Below are 27,331 nucleotides of genomic sequence, written 5' to 3' on the forward strand. Positions count from 1 at the left end.
TGTACAGTAACTTGAGTCTGTGAGCCTCATTCATATTTGGGCAATAATAAGGCACCCTTTAAAAGTGGCAGCCTTGCCACCTTAAGGATTTGGGGGACACTGGGGAAAGCGTATTTTGGGGGGCCTGTTGAGAACAACATTTAATTTCATTACCCATTTACACGGCCTTTTAAGTTAGTAAGATGCCAAACAATTCTGAATATATGTTAAAATATGAGAGGCAAGATCACAGAAAAACAGCTGAAATCGGTCTTGTCCAGTGCCCCGAAAATCCTGAAGATGAAAGATGCCACTGGGTAGAGAGAGACCAGGGGTAAAGGAAGCCAGAGAGAAGGAGAGAGGTTGTGGTAGAGAAATAGAAGCCTAATAAAGAGAAAGTTTAGATTCTCAGGGGGCCCCTGAAAAGTGAGGGGCCTGGGCAGTTGCCCACTTTGCACATGCCTTCAACATCTCTGAATTCGGCAGAAGTCTCATCCACAAATCCCAAATCAGCATGTGCCTCATCTCATCGGGCACGTCACATCATTTAGAAGTGAGGGAACCAAAGTCTTTCGGACGGGGAAGCCTCCGCCATTGCGACTCTGGAACATGGCGTCTAAGTGGCCACTGTATTTATAACAGGGTTTCCGATGTCATTGCCATCAGCTTTTTTTCAGGCCTCGGATGGCCATGTACACCATAGAATCTTGGGCTTAAAAGAAGCTCTCATGTCACTCATGCACTTGGAGAAAAATCTCAGTACTCAGTAAGGCATAGACATTGTGTTTCATGTTTTCAAAGGCGCAACCCACGTGTGGGGGGTGGGGCGTTCTATTTTGAAAATGAAACATGCAGGCAGAGTCACAATGCTGATGGTGGCAGGGAAGGCTGTTCTTTATACCTTTCTTCCTGCAAGCGCCCCCGCCAGGTCGGCGGAAGTAACTTTAAATGCAGTGTGCCAGATGAGGCACTGGGTGGAGTAGGGTGTCCCTCCATCACCTCAACTGCTTGGAGGGGTCTTCATGAAGTCTTCATGACACATATGTTCCCCTCTGGGTTGGTGCTTTTGTAAGGCCGGGTAAGGTTGCATTCACGTTTCTCAATGCTAAGTTATGTCATAACATTGTTAGTAATGAAACTACTGGCGGGCCGTGGCGGCATTTTTAAAAAGTTTGTTTAGTTTTAAACGTGTTTTTTAAAAAGGACCAGATACGTGCCTGGAGGCTCTCACTTTCTTTATTTCTCTCTCACATACTTACAGATATATGTATTAATACAGACAATTATTATCAGATGTTTCAGCTAAACTGAATATCATGACAAATTAATGGAATAGGCTTATGACCCGATTTCGAGCTGTGCCGAACTCTAGGGGTATTTTCTGCAGCTGGTAAATAACGTTAACTGCTGTGTGGTAAAGCGACTGATGAGTCCTGTTCTGCAGGGACTGGGATTTAGCCGCCAGTTGTTTATCTTCGTTCTAGTCAACAGAGGCCCATCCTTTAGGGCAGAGGAGCCACACCCCCCACTTTTTGGCCAACATAAAGAGTATCTGTCAGGCTTAGTAAAGATCAGCCTGATAGACACTCTTTATTTACACACAGTTCAGACATGGCCATATGCAAATCAGTCTGACCCTGTGCCTCATGGGAACAGTCCAGCCCGAACTGCCAAGCCATGCCTTCCCTGGACCGGAAACAAGCTTCCTAGGACCGGTTTCTGGCACTTCAGCCATCTTAAGCCAGGCTTGCTTGAATCCAGTGGCAAAGTGAGCAAGGGACTCACGTCTGAGCATACCCTGCCAACTTAAGGTGGACAAAGCGGTACAAAAGGGGGTGGTGATGGACGGAGCATCTGAACCAATCAAACACTCACACCCAGTCAACAGATCTGGGTTTGATCAATCACCGTTCTTTAGCCCACTCTGCCACCCCAGTTCAGACATGGCCATATGCAAATCAGTCTGACCCTGTGCCTCATGGGAACAGTCCAGCCCGAACTGCCAAGCCATGCCTTTCCTGGACCGGAAAAAAGCTTCCTAGGACCGGTTTCTGGCATTTCAGCCGTCTTCAGCCAGGCTTGCTTGAATCCAGTGGCAAAGTGAGCAAGGGACTCACGTCTGAGTATACCCTGCCAACTTATGGCGGACAAAGCGGTACAAAAGGGGGTGGTGATGGATGGAGCATCTGAACCAATCAAACACTCACACCCAGTCAACAGATCTGGGTTTGATCCATCACCGTTCTTTAGCCCACTCTGCCACCCCAGTTCAGACATGGCCATATGCAAATCAATCTGACCCTGTGCCTCATGGGAACAGTCCAGCCCGAACTGTTAAGCCATGCCTTCCCTGGACTGAAAACAAGCTTCCTAGGACCATTTTCTGGCACTTCAGCCATCTTCAGCCAGGCTTGCTTGAATCCAGTGGCAAAGTGAGCAAGGGACTCACATCTGAGCATACCCTGCCAACTTATGGCGGACAAAGCGGTACAAAAGGGGGTGGTGATGCACGGAGCATCTGAATCAATCAAACACTCACACCCAGTCAACAGATCTGGGTTTGATCCATCACCGTTCTTTAGCCCACTCTGCCACCCCAGTTCAGACATGGCCATATGCAAATCAGTCTGACCCTGTGCCTCATGGGAACAGTCCAGCCCGAACTGCCAAGCCATACCTTCCCTGGACCGGAAACAAGCTTCCTAGGACCGGTTTCTGGCAGTTCAGCCGTCTTCAGCCGGCTTGCTTGAATCCAGTGGCAAAGTGAGCAAGGGACCCACGTCTGAGCATACCCTGCCAACTTATGGCGGACAAAGCGGTACAAAAGGGGGGTGGTGATGCACGGAGCATCTGAATCAATCAAACACTCACACCCAGTCAACAGATCTGGGTTTGATCCATCACCGTTCTTTAGCCCACTCTGCCACCCCAGTTCAGACATGGCCATATGCAAATCAGTCTGACCCTGTGCCTCATGGGAACAGTCCAGCCCGAACTGCCAAGCCATACCTTCCCTGGACCGGAAACAAGCTTCCTAGGACCGGTTTCTGGCAGTTCAGCCGTCTTCAGCCAGGCTTGCTTGAATCCAGTGGCAAAGTGAGCAAGGGACCCACGTCTGAGCATACCCTGCCAACTTATGGCAGACAAAGCGGTACAAAAGGGGGTGGTGATGGACGGAGCATCTGAACCAATCAAACACTCACACCCGGTCAACAGATCTGGGTTTGATCCATCACCGTTCTTTAGCCCACTATGCCACCCCAGTTCAGACATGGCCTTATGCAAATCAGTCTTAGCCTGTACCTCATGGGAACAGTCGAGCCCGAACTGCCAAGCCATACCTTCCCTGGACCGGAAACAAGCTTCCTAGGACCGGTTTCTGGCACTTCAGCCATCTTAAGCCAGGCTTGCTTGAATCCAGTGGCAAAGTGAGCAAGGGACTCACGTCTGAGCATACCCTGCCAACTTAAGGTGGACAAAGCGGTACAAAAGGGGGTGGTGATGGACGGAGCATCTGAACCAATCAAACACTCGCACCCAGTCAACAGATCTGGGTTTGATCAATCACCGTTCTTTAGCCCACTCTGCCACCCCAGTTCAGACATATGCAAATCAGTCTGACCCTGTGCCTCATGGGAACAGTCCAGCCCGAACTGCCAAGCCATGCCTTTCCTGGACCGGAAACAAGCTTCCTAGGACCGGTTTCTGGCATTTCAGCCGTCTTCAGCCAGGCTTGCTTGAATCCAGTGGCAAAGTGAGCAAGGGACTCACATCTGAGCATACCCTGCCAACTTATGGTGGACAAAGCGGTACAAAAGGGGGTGGTGATGGACGGAGCATCTGAACCAATCAAACACTCACACCCAGTCAACAGATCTGGGTTTGATCCATCACCGTTCTTTAGCCCACTCTGCCACCCCAGTTCAGACATGGCCATATGCAAATCAGTCTTAGCCTGTGCCTCATGGGAACAGTCCAGCCCGAACTGCCAAGCCATACCTTCCCTGGACCGGAAACAAGCTTCCTAGGACCGGTTTCTGGCATTTCAGCCGTCTTCAGCCTGGCTTGCTTGAATCCAGTGGCAAAGTGAGCAAGGGACTCACGTCTGAGCCTACCCTGCCAACTTAAGGTGGACAAAGCGGTACAAAAGGGGGTGGTGATGGACGGAGCATTTGAACCAATCAAACACTCACACCCAGTCAACAGATCTGGGTTTGATCCATCACCGTTCTTTAGCCCACTCTGCCACCCCAGTTCAAACATGACCATATGCAAATCAGTCTGACCCTGTGCCTCATGGGAACAGTCCAGCCCGACCTGCCAAGCCATGCCTTCCCTGGACCGGAAACAAGCTTCCTAGGACCGGTTTCTGGCATTTCAGAAGGCATGGCTTGGCAGTTCGGGCTGGACTGTTCCCATGAGGCACAGGGTGAGACTGATTTGCATATGGCCATATCTGAACTGGGGTGGCAGAGTGGGCTAAAGAACGGTATGGATTAAACCCAGATCTGTTGACTGGGTGTGAGTGTTTGATTTGTTCAGATGCTCCGTTCATCACCACCCCCTTTTGTACCAGTTTGCCACGCTGGTGATAGACAGGCACAAGTGCTGCATGGCATCTCACCGCCTTTAATCCCTTGACTGGCTCCCAACAAATGTTTGTGAGTCACACTCTGTGGTCCACAAATCCCATTATGATCCCTATCCATGATCTATGAAAGGCAGCATCTTAGACTAAACTTCAAAGGCCACTTTAAACTGCCAACGCAAGTTTAATTTCAGGCTTGGCATCGAGTCGCAAAGAAAAGGCGGCAGAGGCCTCAGATTCTTGGCATTCAGACTGGAATGATCTGTTCTGTCCACAGTGAGATTTGTCTGTGAATATTTGGGAAACTTATAAAACCATACTTAACTAAACAAAGAAAAACAGTTCCTCCTAGAAAGTGACTTCATAACTGCTGGTCAAGACCCCTCAGTACTTAATTTGAGCCGGTGGTTGTAGGTGTGGCTCACCAGCACTCATTTTGGAAACCAGCACTTCGTTTTCCTCATCAGACTTTGACACAAAACAAGAGAGTGGAAAAGCACAAAAAGGGGACAGGAGGCGGAAGAGAAAAACTAAAAAACAGTGACAAAGGGAGGATGCAGGGATGAAAAAAGAGCCTGCCACAAGGAAATAAAGTTGCAAGGAACATTCGGTGGTCAAAGAAAGTGGCATGAGGTGGAACATTCGGTTCCGGGACATGTTATTTTACAAATTAAGCACCGAGTCCCCTGACTCTTGTATTAAGATGGTGCCTACACCCTGCTCCACTCCTCCTAGAATTCACCCTGGCCTTCCAGAGCATATCCTGCATGAATGTATCAAAGGCCAAACTAAATATGACCACATCACCCGCACCATGAGGAAACTCCCCTGTTCCAACCAAAACACCTCAAGGCCAACTGCAAATCCTAGAACACCAGCAGGAAAAGCAACGCCGACTATCTGGTTGACAAGCTGACCACTTCTAGTGGCTCTTGACAAAACAGCAAGCAGAACACCACCAGACTGGGGAAGTGCACCCATGATCTCAAACAACATCCTCTTATTCATCAAGATGGTCCCAGCGCTGCTCCATTGTAGGAAAGAGTTGAAGACACACCTCTTTAAAGGGCACTATAGAGTAAATGTCCACTCCATCCCAAGAACCCACATACCCCATCATTCACTCAATGCCTGTGTCTTCGGCTCTTATCCTGTACAGAGCTCCGCTGCCTTTCAACTACATCTGTGCTCTTCAGATACAGTACTCCTGTATAGTGTAGTTCCTTCTTGTAGTTGTACTATCTCGGTCTTGGGGTTTCTCAGTGCAAAGAAAACTGCAGCTCTGTTGTGTCCTTCTACTACCTTCCTTGGAGTTTACTAGCGCTATGAGACTCCTCTGGGCGCTAGCGCTTTAAAAATACTAACTAGGAATTGAAATCTTTTTATTGAGCTTTCATTTGAACACCTTTTCATTTTAATGCAATGCAATATTTCATCTTGAAAGACCTCTCCCTTAATGTGCATCTTGTTGATGTGGTGTAGACTCTGTTTTTCACTTCATATCTATTTAATGCTCTCTTTTGTTGTAGAGTTCTACAGAGTGCAGTGCTTGTACGAGGTGGCACAGAGAATTATAACACCAAATGTTGTCTGCAGAGTGCACACCATGTGCTCCATGCTCTACAAATAATATCACACACTTGGGTCCCAACCCTCAAGAGCTAACAATCAGTAGTTATTCATTAACCCAAACTCTGTTAAGGCTCTGCAATTTAAGAGCAGCACCCACTGGCATGAAATGTCATCACACCCTCTTGTGTCCCATGTGCACTCAAGTCAGGTGAAATAAAAAAGGGTCCATTTACGAATGGCATTTTGGAGGACGTAAGGTAGTGCTTGTTATATTTCAAAGAATTAAGCTGGAAGCAGGTGCAGCATTAGGAGTAGTTTATTCTCCACGAAGAATCCCATCCACAAGCTATGAAATCCTGTGCTCCTTTGGTACTCTTTTTACGCACTCTTACACATCTTAGTGACTTGCCTGTATTTGAAGAAAGAGGGCATGCAGCATTTCTACACTTTCTCATCCAGTGCAGGCTCTCGGACAAGGTTTTCTAGTTTTTCATTTTGCTAATGCAGGCCCAGTGTGGGTCCTGCAGAAGCAACATCTTGTTGCACAGCTAGTCTAGGTGCCAAAGAAGTGCCTGCAGAGCTTTGAGTAAAGAGGAAACAGGCGGTGTCCCTCCCGCTACCTTGTTATGTTATCCAGAGTTTTTTAGAGCGCTCAGCTGCTCAAACAGAGTGTGCCGAATTCCACCCATAGGACCATTTGTTTATTTAAAAATACATTTGAAATCTTCACCTTTAATTTTACTACCTTGCATGGACGCAGGTTTCCAATTTTTATGAATTATCAAAGGTTTCTGAAAGTACACCTGGAAAACTTTGAGAATTCCTACCTGCATGCATGTGAAAGGCTTTCAGCAGGCGATATTGTACTTTTGATTCGTTAAAGGAAGTTAGATGATTTTGAACGTGGACAATTACACTTTTGGGGTAATCCCAGCACATTTCTATCGTGAAAAGGTATTTACTATTGCCCTGGAAGAAATACATCTATGATCGTGTCCAGGGTTAGAATGAATCGGACTGGAAAAGCACGTGAATGCTCAAAAAGAATCTCATTTTTGTTAGGCACAAACGTTTCATTACGTTCTCGTCCATCAACGCCTCCTCCCTGTCACGTGAGCATATTTACTCACATGAAAAATGTTCCTGCGAGTCATTTGGCTTTTGTGAACTTGTTTTACACCTGTAAAAAGCTTGTAAAAACTGTTTGCATATGTAACCAAACTTACACGTGCAAATGAATATGTCAATCTCACCCTTAAAATATGAGGTACACATGTGCAAAGTGAAAGGACAAGAAACATTTAAAATGACTTGTAAACCTACTTGGCAGCCATGATGGTGTCTTACTCAGCCGGAAGCTGCCAGGCGTTGGGCCAATCAGAGCCAATCAGAGGTAAATAAGGGGAAGCAGATCTGATGGATCAGTGGACTATGGTATCCAGTGCAGGGCTATATGTTTGACTCCATGGTAACAGGTTCGAATTCGAAGTCCACCCAGCCAGAGTTTGATAAAATGAGTAATGTTTAGTTTGGGAACAATAAACATCAGCACCAAGATACACAGCAGTTAAGGTGTGCTTTACAAAGGCAGGTATTGCATTATGTAAATGACATTGGAGAAGTGTGGCTCACTGGTTAGAAGCGGCAGACCCTGAAGCAGAGGTCAGGCCCGGGACCAGGGTTCAATTCCCGACGCGGCAGGGCCTTGGGCTCAACGTCCGCGGACTCAATAATTCTCGCCTCGGTGCCTACTCTAATCATGGGTCCCACCCTGCAACTCTGGGCAATAGCTTGCCTAATCTCCACCACGGCCCAACAGCGCTGGGATGCCTGGCTTCACCTTGGGGGTGCCCTGGAGGGGGCATCTCACACGGAAAGCCAGGATGGGTTCAACAGCGGTATACAGCGCCAGGATGCCCCGAGATCGGGCGGCAGTGCGCTTTACAAGTATACACACATTTACATTTACATTGTGCTGTCTGGGCTGGGAAACGACCATTACTACGCGGGCTAAGGCACGCATGCCATTTCCCCGCAAATGTAACCACGCTTGCCTGAACCACGCATCTACCATAACCACGCATATGCGTGGTCAAGGCAGATAGCTTTCTTGTGTCCGGATAGACGGGGAGAGGAAGAGGAAGCATCGGAACAGGAAGCTCTGGATGCGGACAGGTAAGTGGGGCTAGGGCCGGGTTTGGGGGGGTAGTTTTTATGAGTGGGGGTGGTTTTAGGGCTCAAAGCGGGGGGGTTGTGGTAGTTTTTGGAAGGGGGCAGGGTTTAAGGGCTCGGGAGGGGGGAGGGTCGGGGTAGTTTTAAGGGCTGGGGCCAGGTTTTGAGGGTAGTTATTAGGGGTGGTTGTCGGTTTTAGGTTTCAGGCCGGGGGGTCGGGCAGTCTTTTTAAAAGGAGGCAGGGTTTTAGGCTTTAGGACAGAGAGAGGGGTAGTTTTAAGGGATGGTGCTGAATTTGGGAGAGTTTTTAGGGTTGGGTGTCAGATTTAGGGATCAGGGCCGAGGGGTCGGGTTAGGTTTTTTTAAAGGAGGGGGCCGGGTTTTAGGCCTCAGGGTTGGGGGTAGGTGAATTTTTAAGGGCAGGACAGGGGTACGATGTAGGGCTCAGGGTGGAGGGTCTAGGTCTGGGTCAGTTTTTAGTAGGAGGCAGGGTTTTAGGCATCAGGGCGGGGAGAGGGGAAGGGGTAGTTTTAAGGGCAGGGAATGTAGGTTTTCGGCCTGGCGGCAGTGAGGCAGGGAAATAGGATTTTAGGGCTTAGGGCCGGTGGGTCAGGGTAGAGGCGGTCTTTACCACGCATATCCCTTTACCAATCATGCCTTTACAACAAAACTGCATGGTAAAGGCATGTGTATTGTGTGGTACTGCATGCGTGGTAAAGGAATGCATGCTTGACACACATTCGTGATTAGTACCATACGTGCCTCTGTCATACAGCCATCTGAGCTAGCCAAGCACTGAAGCCGCCAGTGCAAACGGTGCTTCCTCATCTCTCAGCCTCGGCATCGCTGCTCCAATGGTAGCTACGCCGGGTGGTACTGCGCTGTGCTTCTTTGTTGGGGTGGCTGTTTTCGGGCCTCCCTCTCCTTACTCAAATGTAGTGAGTAACACACAAATGTTGGAATATGACATAAAGAACTAAAGTTAGTTCTATTCATGTGTCTCCTACTGTACCACTAAATACCAATACAGTGTTTTGAGAATAATTCTCTGATATGCAAGCTAACCCTCTTACATAACGATTTTAACTTTCCTCGATGTAAGCCAAGGAGAGGATTCACCTTTCCCATTCTCCCTCTGTACCTCTCCTTAACACCCCACTTCCATGTCTTTCCTTCATTCACTTTGTTCTTAGTGTTTAAGTTTTGGCAACTGCCTATTGTTTCTGGTTAAATCTGTGTCTGTACTCACGTTAGTGATGTTGATTAATGATGTGTGTCTTCAGTTTGTTGCTCTTTTGCTATATTCTGTTTTCCCCGTGTGAGTTGTACTTCATTAAGTTAGATCTAAAGTCTTGTCACCACATTCTTCTGTTATAGTGTCATGTGATGTTTCGTGTTTGTAAAACTGCTCTCCTTTTGGCAAATGCTCTTCCAGGCCTTCTTGAGTCTTTCATTACAAAGACCTTAGTAAGCTGAAACTGATTTGTAGTGTTTATGTGGGCCAAGAAGCCTTTCATTATGCACGTTTTGTTTTGTTCCTTCAGGAAAACCTGAATCTTGCACTGAATTCGGCATCCGCCATTGGCTGCACAGTGGTGAACATTGGCTCACAGGATCTGCAGGAGGGGAAGCCGCACTTGGTGCTGGGGCTGCTCTGGCAGATCATCAAAGCAGGACTCTTTGCAGACATTGAAATATCCAGAAATGAAGGTACGCAACAAAATGAAAGCAAAAGCGAAATGTTATCTTGATTACACAAAGCAAGGTGACAAACTACATTTTGAGGAAAGAATGCTTTGCAAAAGAACCAGCTCATAAAGGGGCATAGTCAGAATAGGAAAATGCTTCTTTTTGGATAATCCCCCCATTTTCTTTTGCCTGATGATGCTGGTTGTTTGACTCTCTAAAGTGGGACTCTGCTAACCTGGCCCCAGTGCATGTGCTCTGATCCCTAAAACATGCTGAATTGGCTAAATCCCTGATTGGCACACTTAACTGGCCTATGTGTCCCCAGTATTTACCCTGTGCACCCATGTTTTGTACGTTAACTGCCACTAGTGGACTGCAGAATTTATTTTGCAACCACCAAAATGACAACATCAATTGCCTCCAGGCCCGTCACTTCAGAACGGTGGTACAGTTTTTATAACTGCCATTTTGACATGTCAAAAAAACTTTTTTTTTTTTAAATTCGTCAATTTGAACAATAGGCGCATGACTCTGTACTCCAGAGACCACTGCAGTATCTCGTTACACATTTACAAGGCAGCAATTGACTTTTTTGAGAAAACAATGCTACCAGCATATTTGACCAAAATAAACCTTTTGACAAGCTGAAAACTTCCTTTATAACACTTCCAAGCCACTCCTAAGGTAGGCCTAATTTTTCCATGTGCAAGAGTGCATGGCATTTAAAAATAGAACATGTATGTTTTAATGTTTTAGATGCCCTGGTAATGAAAAACCTACTAAGTAATTTTCTGGCTCTGCCATAGGCTAACACTGTTTTACACTATTACATTTAATAAGTGCTGAATTCAGTTTGGGAATAGTTAGAAAAATGGTTCAAAGAATCATTAATAGTAATTTTAATTCCAATTTAATTGTAAGGTCCGATGTTATATTACTATGAAGGAAAACACACTTTTAGAAACGTATCTGTTTTCTGCCCAGAACTAAAAGGTTTTCTTGTCAGTGCCCAGTTTTCACCTGACTCCCTCATGGCTGCCCTGGAGTGAGATATGGATTGCTCCCAGACAGTGGACAAAGTGCTTTGGGTGTAGGGAGGCATTTTTCTTCCTCGATCAGGATGGCCTTTGGGCTGGGCCCAGCCCCTTCCAGAGCTTCAAATGATTGTTACCCTGTCACTGGCAGATGTAGCTCACATCTGGCCTTGCCTCCCTTTTGTCCTTCTAGTCTGCCTGGCCCCAGCTCCAATGGGAGTGGGAGTGCTACCCAGAACTGTTTTAGGGGGTGGACAATAAACTGCTCTCCATCTTCAGGCTGGTACTGGGCATAAAGGTGGCACCCCTGGATACCAGAACACTGCTGAACCTGTGGAAGATAGAAAAAAGACGATGTTGTGAGAGTGAATGATGCTGGCTAGAGGGATCATGTATGCTTTGAAGAGTGTCCGGCAGAGGGAGGATCCATGCGTAACTCCACAGATGAGGTTGCAGGCATCCGTTTGGCAGCAAACTGCTGTATAGCAATCCTTACATTCCTAAAGAATCTACTTTGCTTAAGGAATACCTCCGTACTTCCAGATTGAGAGGTGAAGATAGTGGGTCATGTCCAGAGATGAAGAGGGTGCTAGATTAAAGTTAGAGATGGTAGTACCATCCACGGAGAATCAGAATCAAAAACTAAGACATAAAAGGTCACCAGAGAAATACCAAGATTAGCACTTGTTCTCCCTCCAAACCTTTGCCAGAACCTTGGAAAATGGATAGATGGACAATGGGCCTGTCATGGCTTATCTCTTACCGTGAAGGAAACCATTGGTTATAGGAACTTCCTCTCTCTCTCTCTCTCTCTAGTAACTGTCATTTGCCACTGACCCCCAATAGATTGGTTACTATTGCACTGCTCCCTGAATGCCACGTATTGTTTGAGTCTTAAAGATCAAGGGATAAGGTGGTCAAAAGTAAAAGTGCACTTTTTTCAGGCAGAAGCATTTGGAGCCTAGATACAGTGCAACATTCACTAAACGTCACTGTACAGGCGGAGCTGCAGCTTTTAATGTACAGGCCTTTATTTAAATCTGCATTTACAGATCTAAGCACAAAAGTGATGACAGTAGCATAGAGTTCCAACGGCAATGCTAGTTTATGGAAAGGTGTAACAACTCAGATTCCTCCAAATCTTGCCAAGTCTACTATATTAGGGTTCCCATATTCTCAGTGGAATAGTTGTCTGAATTGTACAGGGCCTGAATCAATCTCCATTTGCTGTAGTTTGTTCTCTGCTGAGTTGAAGTAAGATAGTTCAGTGGACCAGGGCAATGTTGTGGTCATCATCCCAAATCAACAAACTAACCTTTCAAATGTTTCAGGTATTCTTGAGCCAAGGTAAAAGGCGGTACTGTTGTGACACTTGTCTAGGGCTAGGGTCTACCAGACCTTTACATGTTCACCTTACCAGCACTGAATGTCTTAGTTTGGGGGCTCCCCTGGTTCTGAACTATAAGTGACCAACCAGCCAACAGAACTCCTACTGGTCTCTATAGTGGGCTTAGGCAAGGGTGGTACGTAGGTTCATTGGACAGTGGGTGGTGCAGGCTCACTATTCAGTAACATTCCTTTGATCGTCCTCTGATGGTCTCCAGACATCTTCAACCACCCAGGATAAAGTTGATATTTTATTTATGCACAGTCAACTGGGGTGCTTATCCTTGTGATTTTTGGGCAGGCTAAGTATCGTAAGTGATCTTCCATGCGGGTCTCAGTCAGCTAGACCTTTTATTTGTCCTCTAAACCTGGGAGCTTTAGGAGAAACTGTGATTGTGTACGTCCATAGCACTAGACCTAAACTTAAATTCAACAGGAACACAACATTCTGGTCAGAATTATTTTCTGAGTTGTCCTGCAGAGCTTCTTCCAAAGCGAATGCACTGTCAAGAGGGCCATTATTTTTAGCAGACTTGCTGCTCTGCAGAGGGGGAGGGCAGGTCCAATCTTGCAGTATGCCAAGTTCAAAATCCATATTTCTAGTCATTCAGTATGTAGGATATCTCTCAGAGCATTTTTATATTAGTGGGATGGGACAACATAAAATGATGAGCAACATGTGTTCGATAGAGAGGGTGCAGAGATATCGAGCAGAGTCCCTATTGCTGTGTAACTAGTAGCGTAATACAAAGATGGAGGCAACGGATAGCCATGAGGAGGTGTATTTAGGATGGCATAGAGCAGAGATCCCAACCCGGGATTTGCTTTGACGAGATAGATCTGGGGACAGGATTAACTAAGTGGCTAAACCACTTTGGGACAGATTTCTGATATGAATGTTGATTGCAGCCCAAAAACACACAAGGGTGAAGTACTGTAGAGTCTCTAAGGCATTTGGTACCGGAATATTGAGGCCTAAATACTGTCTGAAGAAAATAAAATGTCCTAAATGTTGATTACAAAAATATCACCCCAACAGAGTTAATAATAGAAAGTGTACAGCTGATGCAGTGATATTTTTGTAAACAATATATAGGTCAGACAATGTTTTTGTTATCAGGATTTTGACATAATACCCCCTGACGTTCAGACACCAGGTACTGCTTCAGGGACATGGACCTGAGAATGGCCTTTGCGCTGTTGCAGCGAACCACCATATTATTTTCCCTTGCACATGTCCTTTTAGAGAACACCATTCACAGGCAGTCTCTATTCACTATTTGCATCCCCACTTCACCAAGTACTTTCCAGGGTAAGTGAAGGAAGTACATTTTGTGACACTGCACAAATTTACCAAGAGTGTTGATAGACGCCTCTCCTAAGGGTACAGGTAAATAAGCCTCTCTCTGTTCTTGCATACCAGTGAGCTACTACCTACTTAAACCATAGCCTGGTAATGGAAAAGAAGTCAGCCATCACTCTGGGTGGAGATACATGTGTTAGGTATATTCCATCACAGTGTAGCTGTCAGCTGGCATTAGCAACACCATTATTGGGGTTCACATACAGTGGGCTCACGGATATCAAGACCAATGTGGGAAAATATACAAGGTAGTCGAGAATACAATACATAAAGGCAGGATGTTGCTGAGGACAATGTATGTGGGATTTCTATTCCAACAAGACATACAGTTCTTCCTTCTCAGACGACTGCACCAAGTGAAGAGGGCAAGGAAGCACTTGAGCAGAAATAAGGGATCTGATAATTCTACTGTATCACAAGCAGATCCAACTAGGGGTAACCGAACTTATAAAAATTGTATTTAAAAGCCTAAGAATGAAGGTGGATTCTGGGCAGGAAGGAAACCTATCTCGTCCAGTCTACAAGAAGGCGGTTGACCCCCAGAGACCCACAGTAAAGAATCACCCAGCCTCAGGCATCTTCATTATCAGATTTCATGAGGAGCCAGACTTGGCATCACTCTGAGATTTCCTGTAGATTGTGACAACCTGCTTTATTGGGAGATTTTCTTTCTAGGACAGCTGGCACCAAGACACACAAACTTGCCCTTCGTTTACCAAACATATCCCCTCATAAGAAGTCAGACTTATTGACTTGCCAATGCTAGTTTGTTGAATGCTTACAACTGCTGTTAAATACGTGGCATACGGAACGCATCTGATACACTGCGCAGAGACGTCTGTCATTTGTCAGCCATTGGCATGGTGATGTCTAATGTTGGCAAAAAACATTGTTTTGGACCCAACATGATGTATATCAGGTTTGAGTTTTGATGTTTTAACTAATTTCCAATCACCGTAAACTTTACTCACTTTTTAACCTCTTTTGTCTTTAACTTGTAGCCCTAATTGCGTTGCTAAGTGAAGGTGAAGAACTAGACCACTTGATGACGCTGTCCCCAGAAGATTTGCTGCTGCGCTGGGTTAACTACCACCTGGAGAATGCGGGATGGCAAAAAATCAACAATTTCAACAATGACATAAAGGTAGGTTTGCGTGGGAGTCTAAGGAGGTAGTAATCTGGCAAATGCTGAGTACATCTAGCCGGGTAGGTGTGTTCTGTAGAGAGACACATCTGGGCAAATAGGGCATTAGAGAAGCTCACTCTTAGAAAGTTCATAAACTATACTTTTTTTGGACAACATTGTCTCAATATTAAAGAATGTGTTGTGCCGTTCTCTGGAGATATGTCCCATTTGTGACCCAAGTGATCTGCACCATGTAGGTGATGCTTCCCACTCCTGGATACTTTTCTTCCAAGTACCTGCTGGATTGGCATTGTGCTCTCAGTGTAAGATCTTCCCTCTTCCTCATGTGTCTTGCAGAAGGCTCATCACACAGGCTATTGTTTCTATTTGTGCTGCCTAAGGAAACACATTTATTTAGGCTGAAATTATACAAAACACAGCAGGGAGATTGGTCCTAGGGCTTCCTCATAGGGACATATTCCTTTCATCCTACGAACCTCAAGTGGCTTTCCGCTTATAGAAGGATGATGTTGAGTGGCCAGTGTGTCTGTCTCCAGGCAGTTCACGAGAATGGCCATCTCTTTATTTGTCATAGATTTATTCAGTGTGAGGCCACCAGGACATTTGGATCATCCTCTCCTCAAGTATTAATTCTTCCTCTGCATGGGCGGGAGCCCCTCTTCTTACACATCTGCCAAGTTATGCAACTCCCTTACACTCTGTATTATCAGACCCGACAACCACGTGGTTTTTCAGAAAACTCTTAAAATCTGGTCATTTCTTTCTTTTTCACTCTGCTCTTTCACTTCCTGGTTGAAGTTTAGATTATTGCACCGGCATGTCTTTGAAGGTCATTGCATGAGTGGATTAATTCATTCATTTATACTGATGACGCACAGCTTGTAATAATCATATATAAAATGTATATAGAAACCTGCACAGCACTGTATTTACTGAATGTTTCTTCCTGGGATTTTAGGACCAGGCATTGTATGTGCTGAATGTCGGCACCTGATGTTTAAGGGCCCAAAAAAATGGAATGTTGTTTTTTAGCCTCATATGGGACCAAATTAGAGCTCCTTAAGAACAAGTAACCATAAGGCATATATTGAATTTTGCGGCAAATACTGATGTTAGGCTACTCTACTGTAAAAGAAAAAAAAAGAATATATATATATATATATATATATATATATATATATATATATATATATATATATATATATATATATATGTGATCAAGCTCCGCTTGCGGAGCGAAACGCGTCAGGGAGGGCACTCGCTCTTGCACTTGAATTGCAATTAAAATGGATTGCTGGCAATGACTCCTGAGATGTGGCTTTTTTGCGTGTTTACGATTTAACTAAACACTTTGATTGAAGACGTGGTCCATGCCTGTTGTCACCGTCACTCTTGGCGGTCAGGATTCAGCGTTGAATATAGGTAAGTTGCTGCACGCTACTCTCCTTTAATATTGGCCAACGCGTTTCGGGCGTAACCCGCCCTTCATCTTGGGCTTAAAAACTTGAAAATGACGACAACATCGCAGTACCAGTAACATCCCACATTTATTTCATCTGCATGCCTCCCAATGCATTCTGGGACTGGTAGTGCGAAATAGTTCACCCACATGGGCGGCGTCACAGTCACATTCGTAGAACAATCAATTAGGGATATACGCGTTCAGTCCACCTCCCTGTGTAATACTTCGGGCATCTCCTGTTCTGTTCAACTGTATATATACACCTTGTTCTGTCGGATTGTCACTTGTACTGAAATGAGAGAACCCTCGTTTGAAAAACATTAGTCTTTAGGCCTGATTTAGAGTTAGGTGGATGGGTACTCCATCACAAACATGAGGGATATTCTCTCCACCCTACTACAAGCTAATTAGGACATAGTGCACTTGTAATAGGACCAAAGGGATATATGTCACATTTGTGACAGAGTACGCTTCTACCAAACTCAAATTCAAGCCTTATGGGCCATATGAACAAAGAATAGGAATAGTGAATTCCAAATAGCGATTTCATCCGATTTGCTATTCGGAAATCGCTATACCTTATGTATGAAACTTTTTGTTTCATACTTGCGATTCCTAGTGGGTCGCAAATCCACCTACCTGATGAACATTAATGAGGTAGGTTTCAGTTTGAGACCCATTAGAAATTGCAGCCATCACAGGGATGGTGGCCTGCTGAGGACAACAGATCACCATGTCTGTGATTGCCTTTGAATACAGTTTTGTTCTTTTTTGTTGAAATGCAAATGTGCTGGCAATTCGTGTGTTTGCCGCCCCGTGACAAACACATGTAAGAGTTGGGGTGGGGAGGCCGCCGCACCCAAAACTCGTGCCCCTCCCCTGCTCTTACATGTATTTGCCACGGAACTGTAAAATACAACAATAACTAGGATTCAGTGGGGCCCTCAGGCCTCTGAGTTCACTGCACCTGCTGCAACAATGCAAGCTACACACACACCCCTGAAGCCTCCAACCCTGACTTGACAAAAAGATGGCAATCCATAGTGCTCAAATATATTAGAAGGAAAATAACATATATTGTTATTTGTTTTTCTAAATGGTGAAATCACTTAGGAAGAAGCTGGAAAGATTGTGTTGGTTTAATCTTTGAGGGAATTAGCAGATGCTACTTTGGCTCACATAGATTTGGGCATGGTGGGCCTTAGCTCTCTCATTCTCAACCAAATTATATTTGGACACATCCAGCTAGAGGAAAGGGCGAGGTAGAAGCAATCATGCAGCTTAGAATACAGAATAACACATGTCAAAGATAATTAGGTATGTGAAATATTAAGACCTCCCACACAAACGGGGCGGGACTGGGCAACCAAGAGCAGCCATTCTAAAAATGCTCAAACCTGCTCCGCTCCCTTTATCTCCTTGCACAATCTCCCTCTTTTCATCCAACCGTTCTCTTCTTCCTCCTTTCCTCACTCTCTTCTCCCTCTCATCACTTTCTCTCCATCTTCCCCTTCCCTGCCTCTTTCTCTTGAAGCCTCCCCATGCCTGCCGCAACCAGGGACGTAGCTTCAGGGGGTTGTTTGGTGAGAGACACTCCCCCAAATGAATGCATTCTTGGCTGGTGAGTTGGGTTTGGAGGCCCCAAGTCGGGTCTCCAATGCCTTTGTTTATTTTTCTCTTCGTTCTTGTTTGACTAAAAGTTTGTAACTGGCTATCTTTTTTAAAGGAACTTAAGCAGAGGCCCACTTAATGCAAATAACTATTGAACCCCGTTCCTCGTGGGAACATTGTATACCAAACCTTGGTCATCCCTCTACCCTTTGGCATATTCTTTTTTATTTAATTGTGTAATTTGTGATTCAGACCCCCTGAATATCACTGACTAAGCTACGCCCCTGGCCGCAACTATCCCCTGGGATCTTGGGAAAGTGACCGAGTCACCAGGAGCTGCCCCTGCCTTATGAACCGGCCTCCACAGGCTTCAGCCAATGCCCGGTGGAATAGAGGGCCTCTCCGGCACTTCACACAAATCAGAGAATATATTCGGAACTCTATTAGATATTGTAGGGGAATGATATTGTGTTACTGAAAAAGTTTGTGTGGTAGTTTATTTTAATTATGTATTAACAACACAACTGTGGCTGACCAAGATTTCGCACTATAAATTTCAATGTTGGGAAGTCAGTAAGACGTTGTGCACATTAACATCCGGTGCTGGCCACAAAGAGCTCCACTGTCAAGACAGAAATCGATTTTTATAGCAAAGGATGGTGCACCAGAATTTAGCAGTCCAAACAGGCTGTTGAATTTTTGAAAAAAAGTCCTTTATTATTTTCAATCTTTAAAAAGGCCATCAGCCAACGCGTTTCGTTCCCATACGAACTTCGTCAGGGCTAGAGAGAAACTTGGTGACAAATAAGGCTACCAAGCGCAGTTTATACGGCATGAGACCTCCACGTCAGCAGAACGTCAAGATCAAAACGGATAGCAAATTGAGCCAAGTTCCAATGTTGTACCAGTTGTGAATCAGTGGAACTGCCAACACTGCCTAGTTGAAATCGATAATCATCCCTCATCAAATTTAGGAATAGCACATAGAGAACTGACACTAATAGGGGGTAGAAACTGCAAATTTAAACACTCGCTGTGGTAAAGGACATGTATAAAAACCTGAACCACTAATAATGATCTCCCCAGGAAGAAGGGTCGTAATCCGTAAATACCGAGTCCGTGTCTCCAAACCCGTTTGTTTCAAACAACTTTAATTACGTGTATTATATTAAAATGAAAACTGAAAAAACACATCAATCTTTGTAATACCTATATACTCTCAAGGTTTTTTGCAATGTTAAACAAATTGACAAAAAAGTTATTTTTTGTTTGCTATTATGTGTCCTTTGGGCGTAAATTGTAAAAGAATAAACTAAGATAACTTTTTTCGCTAGTAGTCAAATTTATGGTAAACAGTAAGGTATCACCCCACAACACGCATGCATATAGTCATACAAATTTTTCACCTTCTGTCGTAGCCCAGCACAATAACGTTTTCAAAGTTGGACATGATTGTGTGAATGTGCCTCTATTTTACTTTCTGACCGGTTTGCTGTTTCAGGACTCCAGGGCATATTTTCATCTTCTGCAGCAGATTGCACCCAAAGGAGGCAAGGATGATGGTATTCCAGTTGAAATCGACTTTTCAGGATTTAATGTAAGTATTTACAGCCTCTAAGGTGTCTGTATGTGTTTAGTACGTTCTATAAGACTACCTATACCGATTGTAGGTGATCATCGACTGTGAGAATCCTTTGACATTGGCACATGTCTGAGAGATGATTACTAGTTTGCACATCCAAATATCTGAGTTGTGATTATGAGTGAGACTATAAAATGAGAACTCCAGGGATGATCCTGGAGGAGGAGAATTTACCCACAAAAATACAAATCAGGCACATCAGGTGTTGCAGCGCTTGAAAGGTGGTCATGGATCCACTCAACTGAGGCACATTTTGGGAAGACACACTCCTTGCAAAAGAGTACCCCTGAATCCTTTGAGTTCTGCCTGGAGGTCTTTGGTAGGATTGAACGATCTTTATATAGGTTAAGCAGTCATTGCAGAAATGTGTTAGTGAATGCAAGCTGCAGATTTTGATCCTGGCAGAGCTGACTTTATGTAATCTTAGAGGTTGAGGATGGTGCACATCCTAAGTTTAATAATTACATATATGATTAAATCAGAGTTTATCCGACTTCTTAGGTGCTCTATAGGTGGCGTCCTACGTCCATGAGCGTCTGGTATGTATTCAAGGATGTGCTTCTAACAGTGCGTTAGTCGCATCCCTATAGGCACACTCAAATTCCTCTATTGAAAAATGAGGATTCCACACTGGGTCATATCATGACTTATAACGTTTTTATTCCAATTCTTCTTGGACTTCGTTAAATTTCATTCAAATTATAGACATCTTTACATCGGCATTACTGAAGCAAAATCCAATCCAATGCATTTCGGGCATATGGTACGCCCTTCATCAGGGAACAGTACTAGAATAAACATAAACACATAATGTATACTGTTTCTTATAAATAAATATTAACAGTGTCAGGTGTCTGTGAAAGCCAGTGAGTTGATCCATGGTTCAAATGTCAACACTAGCGGTGTGTCGGGTATTAGTGCGTTAGTGATTTTTACCGGGTCACCTTATGTCCTTATATCCCTCAAGGTGCAAAGAAAACAATCCGTAGGTCGAAAAACTCGCAAAAACCACTTACATGCCTTCTGCTGTAGCAAACTGACAAGCTGTGAAAAAATAATTAAGAGATATATCAACTCTTCATAGAAACACTGCTATGAACGTGTCTATATAACGAAACTCCTCCATCCCAAACTAGTGTTGACTAACCAAACCAAAGAGAGTGAAAAACAAGAGAATGACATGATTTTCTGCCCTCGATCTTTGTATTAAATGTTTTCTCTCCAAAATAAAAAACTTGTATCGTCAAAATATCTCAACACTATCGTGGCTTTATTTTGTCCTCTGCAAAAATCATGTGTTACAACTTGTAAATTTCATCTTAAATATGTGAATTGCTGTTTGTCTTGTTAGGAGCAAAACGATCTGAGAAGGGCAGAGCTGATGCTTCAACAAGCAGACAGGATGGGCTGCCGACAATTTGTTACTCCGGGTGATGTGGTTGCTGGGAACACTAAACTCAACACAGCTTTTGTGGCGAACTTGTTTAACATGTACCCTGCCCTAAACAAGCCCAACAGCTCTGACTATTCCAATTTACTGGAAGGTGAGTTGCATGGATCTTGTATCTCACCATTAACTAATAAAGAAAATGTTGAGCAGTGTCTGGTTTAGTAGTAGCTCATATAATAACTAACCCATTGCAAGTTAAACATGTATGAAAATCCTTTTAAAAGCGTAACACCACTTTACTTTCATTTTCTTAATATTTGATTGTCTGTGAGTTTCTTGCGTTTACATTTGATTTGCTTTGCTCATTGATAAAGAATGTCAAATTATGTTGAAGTACATCAGAAATGGGGTTAATATTGCAAATGAACAGAGTGATTTGGAGTGTTAAACGTTGGGGCCGAGAGGCTGCAGTCTTGATGAAAGCTGTAACCAAATTCTCACAAGATCCAAAACCATAAATCACAAAGGCAAACTAGATCCTGTGAGCAATCAATAGCTTAACGTTGATAGCCTGGGTCAGGCAGCAATGCCTTCTGCAGAGAAAATGTATATAGTGTAGACGTAACAGCTAACCAAACAACAGTTCTGTTAAGAAATAAAAATGTAAAAGCCCTAAGGAAGTTAATTATACATTGGAAAACTATCACAAAATGTAGGAATTCTGATATAGGGCTAAAAATAATAAAGAAAGGAGCTGGCCACAACTAGATGATGGGCAATAGGATTACATTCTGGTGAGGGCGAACAATTTTGTAGAGAAAATGATGCAAAATCTTATGTTGACGATCCTACACAACAAGCATAGTACATGCAATAGACACAACCAGAGTCCGAGAATTCTGGCGGGGATGTGGTATACATGGGGCACTGACTCAGATACTGTGGTCATGTTCCAGAGTGCAGCAATGTGTGGGCAGAGACTCTTACAACAATGGAGTAAATCACAGGATCAGCAATAAGGAGAGATCCTGGGTAATACTATTGGACTAACTGACAGAAAAAAGTCTGCCCCTAGAGATTTCCATTTTGTTTTGTTTTTATAGGGAGTTCCCTCCCCGTAACATTGCCACCGTCCCCACTCTACTCGCGGACATTTCACCATCTCCAACTGCAGCATTGTTTGATTAGGCGCTGCAGAGCAGGCGGGGAAATGTTAGTTGGCATTACAAACATGACGCAGAGTCTACATACCCTTATATCTATATCACCTACATTGCCTTAAGTTCTATACCTATCTGATGTTTCAGTTTTCATAGTGGCAGAAGGATCCTAAATCCCTTACTCATTATATGCTATTACGTTTACATCTTTCATTTTATAATGTAAATTAAATCTACACACAATATACAGAAGTTCAGTGCATAAGAACCTGGTTCATTTCTAGCCTTGCCCACTCCATCGACAGATGGCAGAATTTGCGTGCTGTTAATTATTATAATTGAACTGTACTAGGAATTATATCACATTACCTTTACTCTTTGAATGTTAGTGTGTGACTCGCAGTGCTTTACTCCCATCTTCATCTTCTTCCTCAGTTTTTATTTGGAAGTTTGAAGTAGAGATGGCTAACATGTCAGCATTAGTGCCCCACGTGAATATGGTGGGACCTGTTATGTTTTTTTACTTTCTCAGAACGAATCCTATAATTCCACAGTGTTGTGCTAGCATGCTTGACCATGTCTTTCACTGTTAGATTTGCTTCCTGGTTGCTTAAACGTGAGCAGGTAAAATACATGGCCGTATTAATTCTCTTGAGATTGCTTCAAAGGCTTGTCCCATTTACTATGTGCCCAGCTATCGCTGCAAAAGTAAGGTTGTACTTTACTTCATATCTTGAACAGCCGGATCCCTGCCAGCTACAGATAGCTGTAAATCTATGTGTTGATAGTAAAACTGCTGTTACTCATTCGAAATCCTTTTTATGAGAATAGGCTTATTTATCACGTAAGTGAGTTGCAACGTAGTCTGTGAACAGTGCATGTACACTTGAGCATCGATACTGATCTGGAGAGCTATGGTCAGAGTGCCTCAAACTTGGGATGAGCATTAGAGCTATGTTTACCACTAGTTGTAAATGTTGGAGATCAATCTTGCACAAGCATACATACATTATAATAGTTGAGCTAGCACTATAGTAGATATTGTGCACTCAACTAAAATCACACACTTAAATTTTGTGCAGTCTAGGAAACTTAAAAACCTATAAAGTCATATCTGATTTAGTCCTGACAAACACTGAAAGATCATTTCTAGAGTAATCCTGTTACTCTGCAGATACAGGAATATGGAGATTAATTCTATGATCAGTCTGTAAGGCCGGACACAATTGAAATCAATCTCTTCCAATTAAGACATCATGGCAATAGTAAACATCTGTTTGATCCCATTACTAATGAAGGGCTCACCCAGTCCAAAGACAAATCAATAGGTGTTGCCACTGAATTTCCATTGAATGTTTTGTTAACTCTTACAAATGCTTAACACTTGCAATCTTGTCATGCCATAGGTCTCAAAGTCCACCAAATCAAACCTTACAGTCCACCAATACAAATCTTTTAAAATATATATCTTTTTATTCCAAACTACCACTTTGCTTCACATATTCTGCACAAGTTTGAGAACCTCATCCTCGCTTGGTTAGAATTCAGATGTCTGATCGCTACCATCATAGCAGACCAGGCCCACATCCCCTCCACGAACTGCTACATTTGTGGTCGCAGACCCCCTGATATGAATCCACATATGAATTTACGAATCTCTATATTTGGGCATTTTGCCAAATTCAGGTCATGTTTGTGCACCTCCTTTAGGTAATAAGTCCCATTGTATGTTGGACCCAACGTATATACTGTCGTATAATAAATATATGAAGCCAAACTGAGTGCATTGGTCATGAAATTGATGTTGGTGTGCTCTCCTCTTTTGCCTTATCTGACACAGATTTGACTCCTGCTAGATTAGGTACAGTATTCATGTGTGGAATGGAATTTGCTGTGATTGCTGCACCGTTTGTTTTGACTATACACTGTTCACAAAGGATGATCTTTGTCCCATGTGTCATGCTAATTACCCGCAACAGCAGCTACACTGAAACACTACATCTCTGATTCAATCTGATTTTGCAGAGTGCGGTGCGTTTAATGGCAAAATCTTACAGAGTAAACAGTGGGAGGAATACCTTATTAATCTTATCAAAGAAGAAACTTCCAGATGTGGCATAAAGATCATCTGCTGTGGCATTGTACTGGACTGTGTTTAGAACACTTTTGACCTATGTTTACTTTTTTTACCTTTCTGTTTCTTCTCGTGTGAATGATTGAATTATCATTTTTGGGAGTTAATATGCGGATTATGAAGTTTAAATGCGTAATGTCTCTATCAGCATGTAGGAATGTACAACCAATCCACAACAACAAAAAATCAACAATGCTTTCCTAATCTGTTAATGACCTAAAACCCTGGGGCAGTTCATAATGCCATTTAGTAGTGTAAATTTAATATACAATTGCAAATTACCTTTCTTACAAGTGTACCACCGCGTTTGTGATTCATAACACTGAGCTGGTCAAGAAGATGGAGAATGGTTAAGTGATGAGTGACACCCTCTATTGTCTCGTGGCAAAACAATACAAGTGTTTAAATAGTGGAAGAGCCCGAGTCAACCCAACAATGTTCCTGAAATGATATACTATATAATTATGAGGTAGGGAATGCCCTTGAGAGTCTGGAAACACCCATAAACATACTAGTTTGTGAATAAACTTTTCTACAACCCTTATCCACTGTGGAAATGGTCTTAGATTTACTGCTGTCAAGAATAGGAGTAATTGTTGTTTGATTTACATTGGTCCAATGAAAGGTATTACCCCGTCCATGGGAGATATGGTCAAGTGGAATACATCATTGGTACCAAATGCCATTTGTTTCATGTTGCATTAGTTTTGATGTTTCAAAGATAATTCCTCATGACTGTCTTCTACTTGTTGGTTATATTTGTAGCTGTAGCTAGTCACTGTGTCTGCATCTTATAGAAGATGGTTGTCTACGTGGTACCTCTAAAGAAGGTCTTTCTGTTTTCGTCAGCTAAAGCAACATTTGAGTACATTCCCCTTTAACATTTAGTTGATCCCATAGTTTCCAGAAGAACTCCTGACCTTAGCTATTTTTCTTGCACTTTCTCTTTAGGCGTGACTTTTAAAATCATTTGAATGCCCTCAATCATGGTTCACCACCCAAAAATTTAAAAAGTAACATAATCTTACATTTTGTCACACGCCAGATTAAGCCTTCACTTACACCTCTGAACCTACATATCGTTTTACTTTTGCTGACAGTTATATTATCTTAGAAGAGTTAGCTAGAAATGCTTTCTTCAACTCAATAGTGCTTTGCCACAATTTCATAGGAGTATGCAGATCTTTGACCCCCTTCCTCGCCGTACAGAAAATGGGGTTAGCTTTCCATCTGAATGATGACTATTATTTTCAAGTCTTCTTTTCAAAACGTTTAGATTACTATCAATGTTTTTTATGTGTTTCACCAATGATAAATGTATATATGTCATTGTAAATGTAGGTTCTTCCACGGGTTATTCAACTGATACATAGTCATTTGTTTTCCTAATAGTATCACTCCTTGCTGTTTAATAAGTGTTCAAAAACGAGGTCCTTGCTTTCGGGGTTCAGTAGCACTCACAGTTATGTAAACCAAGACAGGCGTCTTAAGTGGAGGTACAATTGGACCGGTCTTTTTTATTCCATGTTAGCCTCTTGCACCCCCACTTTAAGTCCCACATTTATAGAACGCCATGTTACACTGTGGCCAGATTAATGCTATATAAATTCCACATATGTAAAACTTGTTTCCACACTAGCCTTGATACCCATGTCTTATAAGAAGGGCTGCACTTCAATATGTTAACTTTCTGCCATCAACCTCAAAATATCTGAAATTGCAACAGATTTTTTCATTTCAAAATGTGAGATTGCCATGTTTAAGACTTTAGCATGCACCAAACAATTAACATAGCCTTATAGGCCGCTGGTTAAAGGCCCTAAACCCAAGTTATAGGCTTGAGCTGCAGGGAGAGGGCCTTTAAGAGCCGGTATAGGTTGAGGCACAAGGGATGTAAGGCTATTAGAACATTCCACCCACTAAGGGTAGAATGTTCCAAATTAAAAAGGGAGAAACATGAAGACAACCATTGGAATTTTGGAGCTCTGGGCTTATACCAACCATTATAGATAGGTCCGAAGCTACTTCATTGTCTTCAATGGAGCTCTCAACATTCCAGTGTTATATTATACCATTATAGCCCGCTGTAATGGACTATACAGGTTATTAAAGGCTCTCTCTAGCATTAAAGGCCCGAGCTGAAGATGAGGGGCTTCAACAAGGGAGCAGAACTTTAATGCCAGTATAGCCCTGCAATGGAGGGCTGTAAGGGAATTAGAATATTCTGCCACTGGAGGGCAGAATGTTCTAACAAATAAAACAAAGGCTTCATGGAGCCCGGGCTCGATGAGGCCTTTGTTCACAGCAACATCTGTGAATCAACAACATTGGAATATTGGAGCGCAGGCTTCTACCGGCCATTAGAAGTCATTAGCAATCCATTGTTTTCAATGCAGCTCCCAACATTCCATTGTTCAAATAAAAGTACAAAAATTGCTTTACTTTTAGGAATTAAAATGAAAAGTATGTTTATGATTTTACCAACATAGTATATGTGGGGTGTTTTTGCTTTTCTGTTCTTTCATGCCTTTTCTCATACCTTCTTGGCTGAAGTGCTTTGACCTGTGCATGCCACAGCTCCTTATGAAGGTTTTTATTAATTTTCCAACAGTTCCTTGAATTTTTCGGTGATCATAAAATGTGGAGTATGCCCATTATGCGGCTTTTCGTTCATAGAAATTAGAGGTTTATAGAATATAATTTCCGACATGTTTGTGCCAGTGCCATCGATATGTACAAGATGGCCACATAGGCTTCTTATAGGACTGGGAAATAGGTAACATTATGTTGTTGCCTTCCCCTCTGGCACTGCCCTGTGATTGCCCGGATTCTGGAAACTCAAAGGAAGTTACATTAGAGTGGAAGGAGTGCATTTAGTCAGCTAGGAACTGCTCATTAGTGAAGGGGGTTATAACCTGGCACTTTAGAGACATGACACTCATTGGTCTGTCACTAAAAACCTGTAACAGATACATTTGTGTAAATGAGTGATACTTAGCTAT

General features: G+C 43.3%; 1 protein-coding gene across 2 annotated transcripts in view; it reads left to right on the plus strand.

Moving 5' to 3' along the window:
• PLS1 (plastin 1) overlaps positions 1-27,331 on the plus strand; it is a 470,894-nt gene that overhangs the window by 389,964 nt on the left and 53,599 nt on the right. For both annotated transcript variants that reach the window (XM_078666421.1, XM_078666420.1), the window contains exons 7-10: positions 9,856-10,021; positions 14,785-14,927; positions 19,505-19,600; positions 20,997-21,189. In XM_078666421.1, coding sequence (XP_078522547.1) covers positions 9,856-10,021; positions 14,785-14,927; positions 19,505-19,600; positions 20,997-21,189 — 598 coding nt within the window. The remainder of the gene's footprint in view (positions 1-9,855; positions 10,022-14,784; positions 14,928-19,504; positions 19,601-20,996; positions 21,190-27,331) is intronic.

This window comes from Lissotriton helveticus, chromosome 11 (assembly GCF_964261635.1).
Source record: "Lissotriton helveticus chromosome 11, aLisHel1.1, whole genome shotgun sequence".
Lineage (NCBI taxonomy): Eukaryota > Metazoa > Chordata > Amphibia > Caudata > Salamandridae > Lissotriton > Lissotriton helveticus.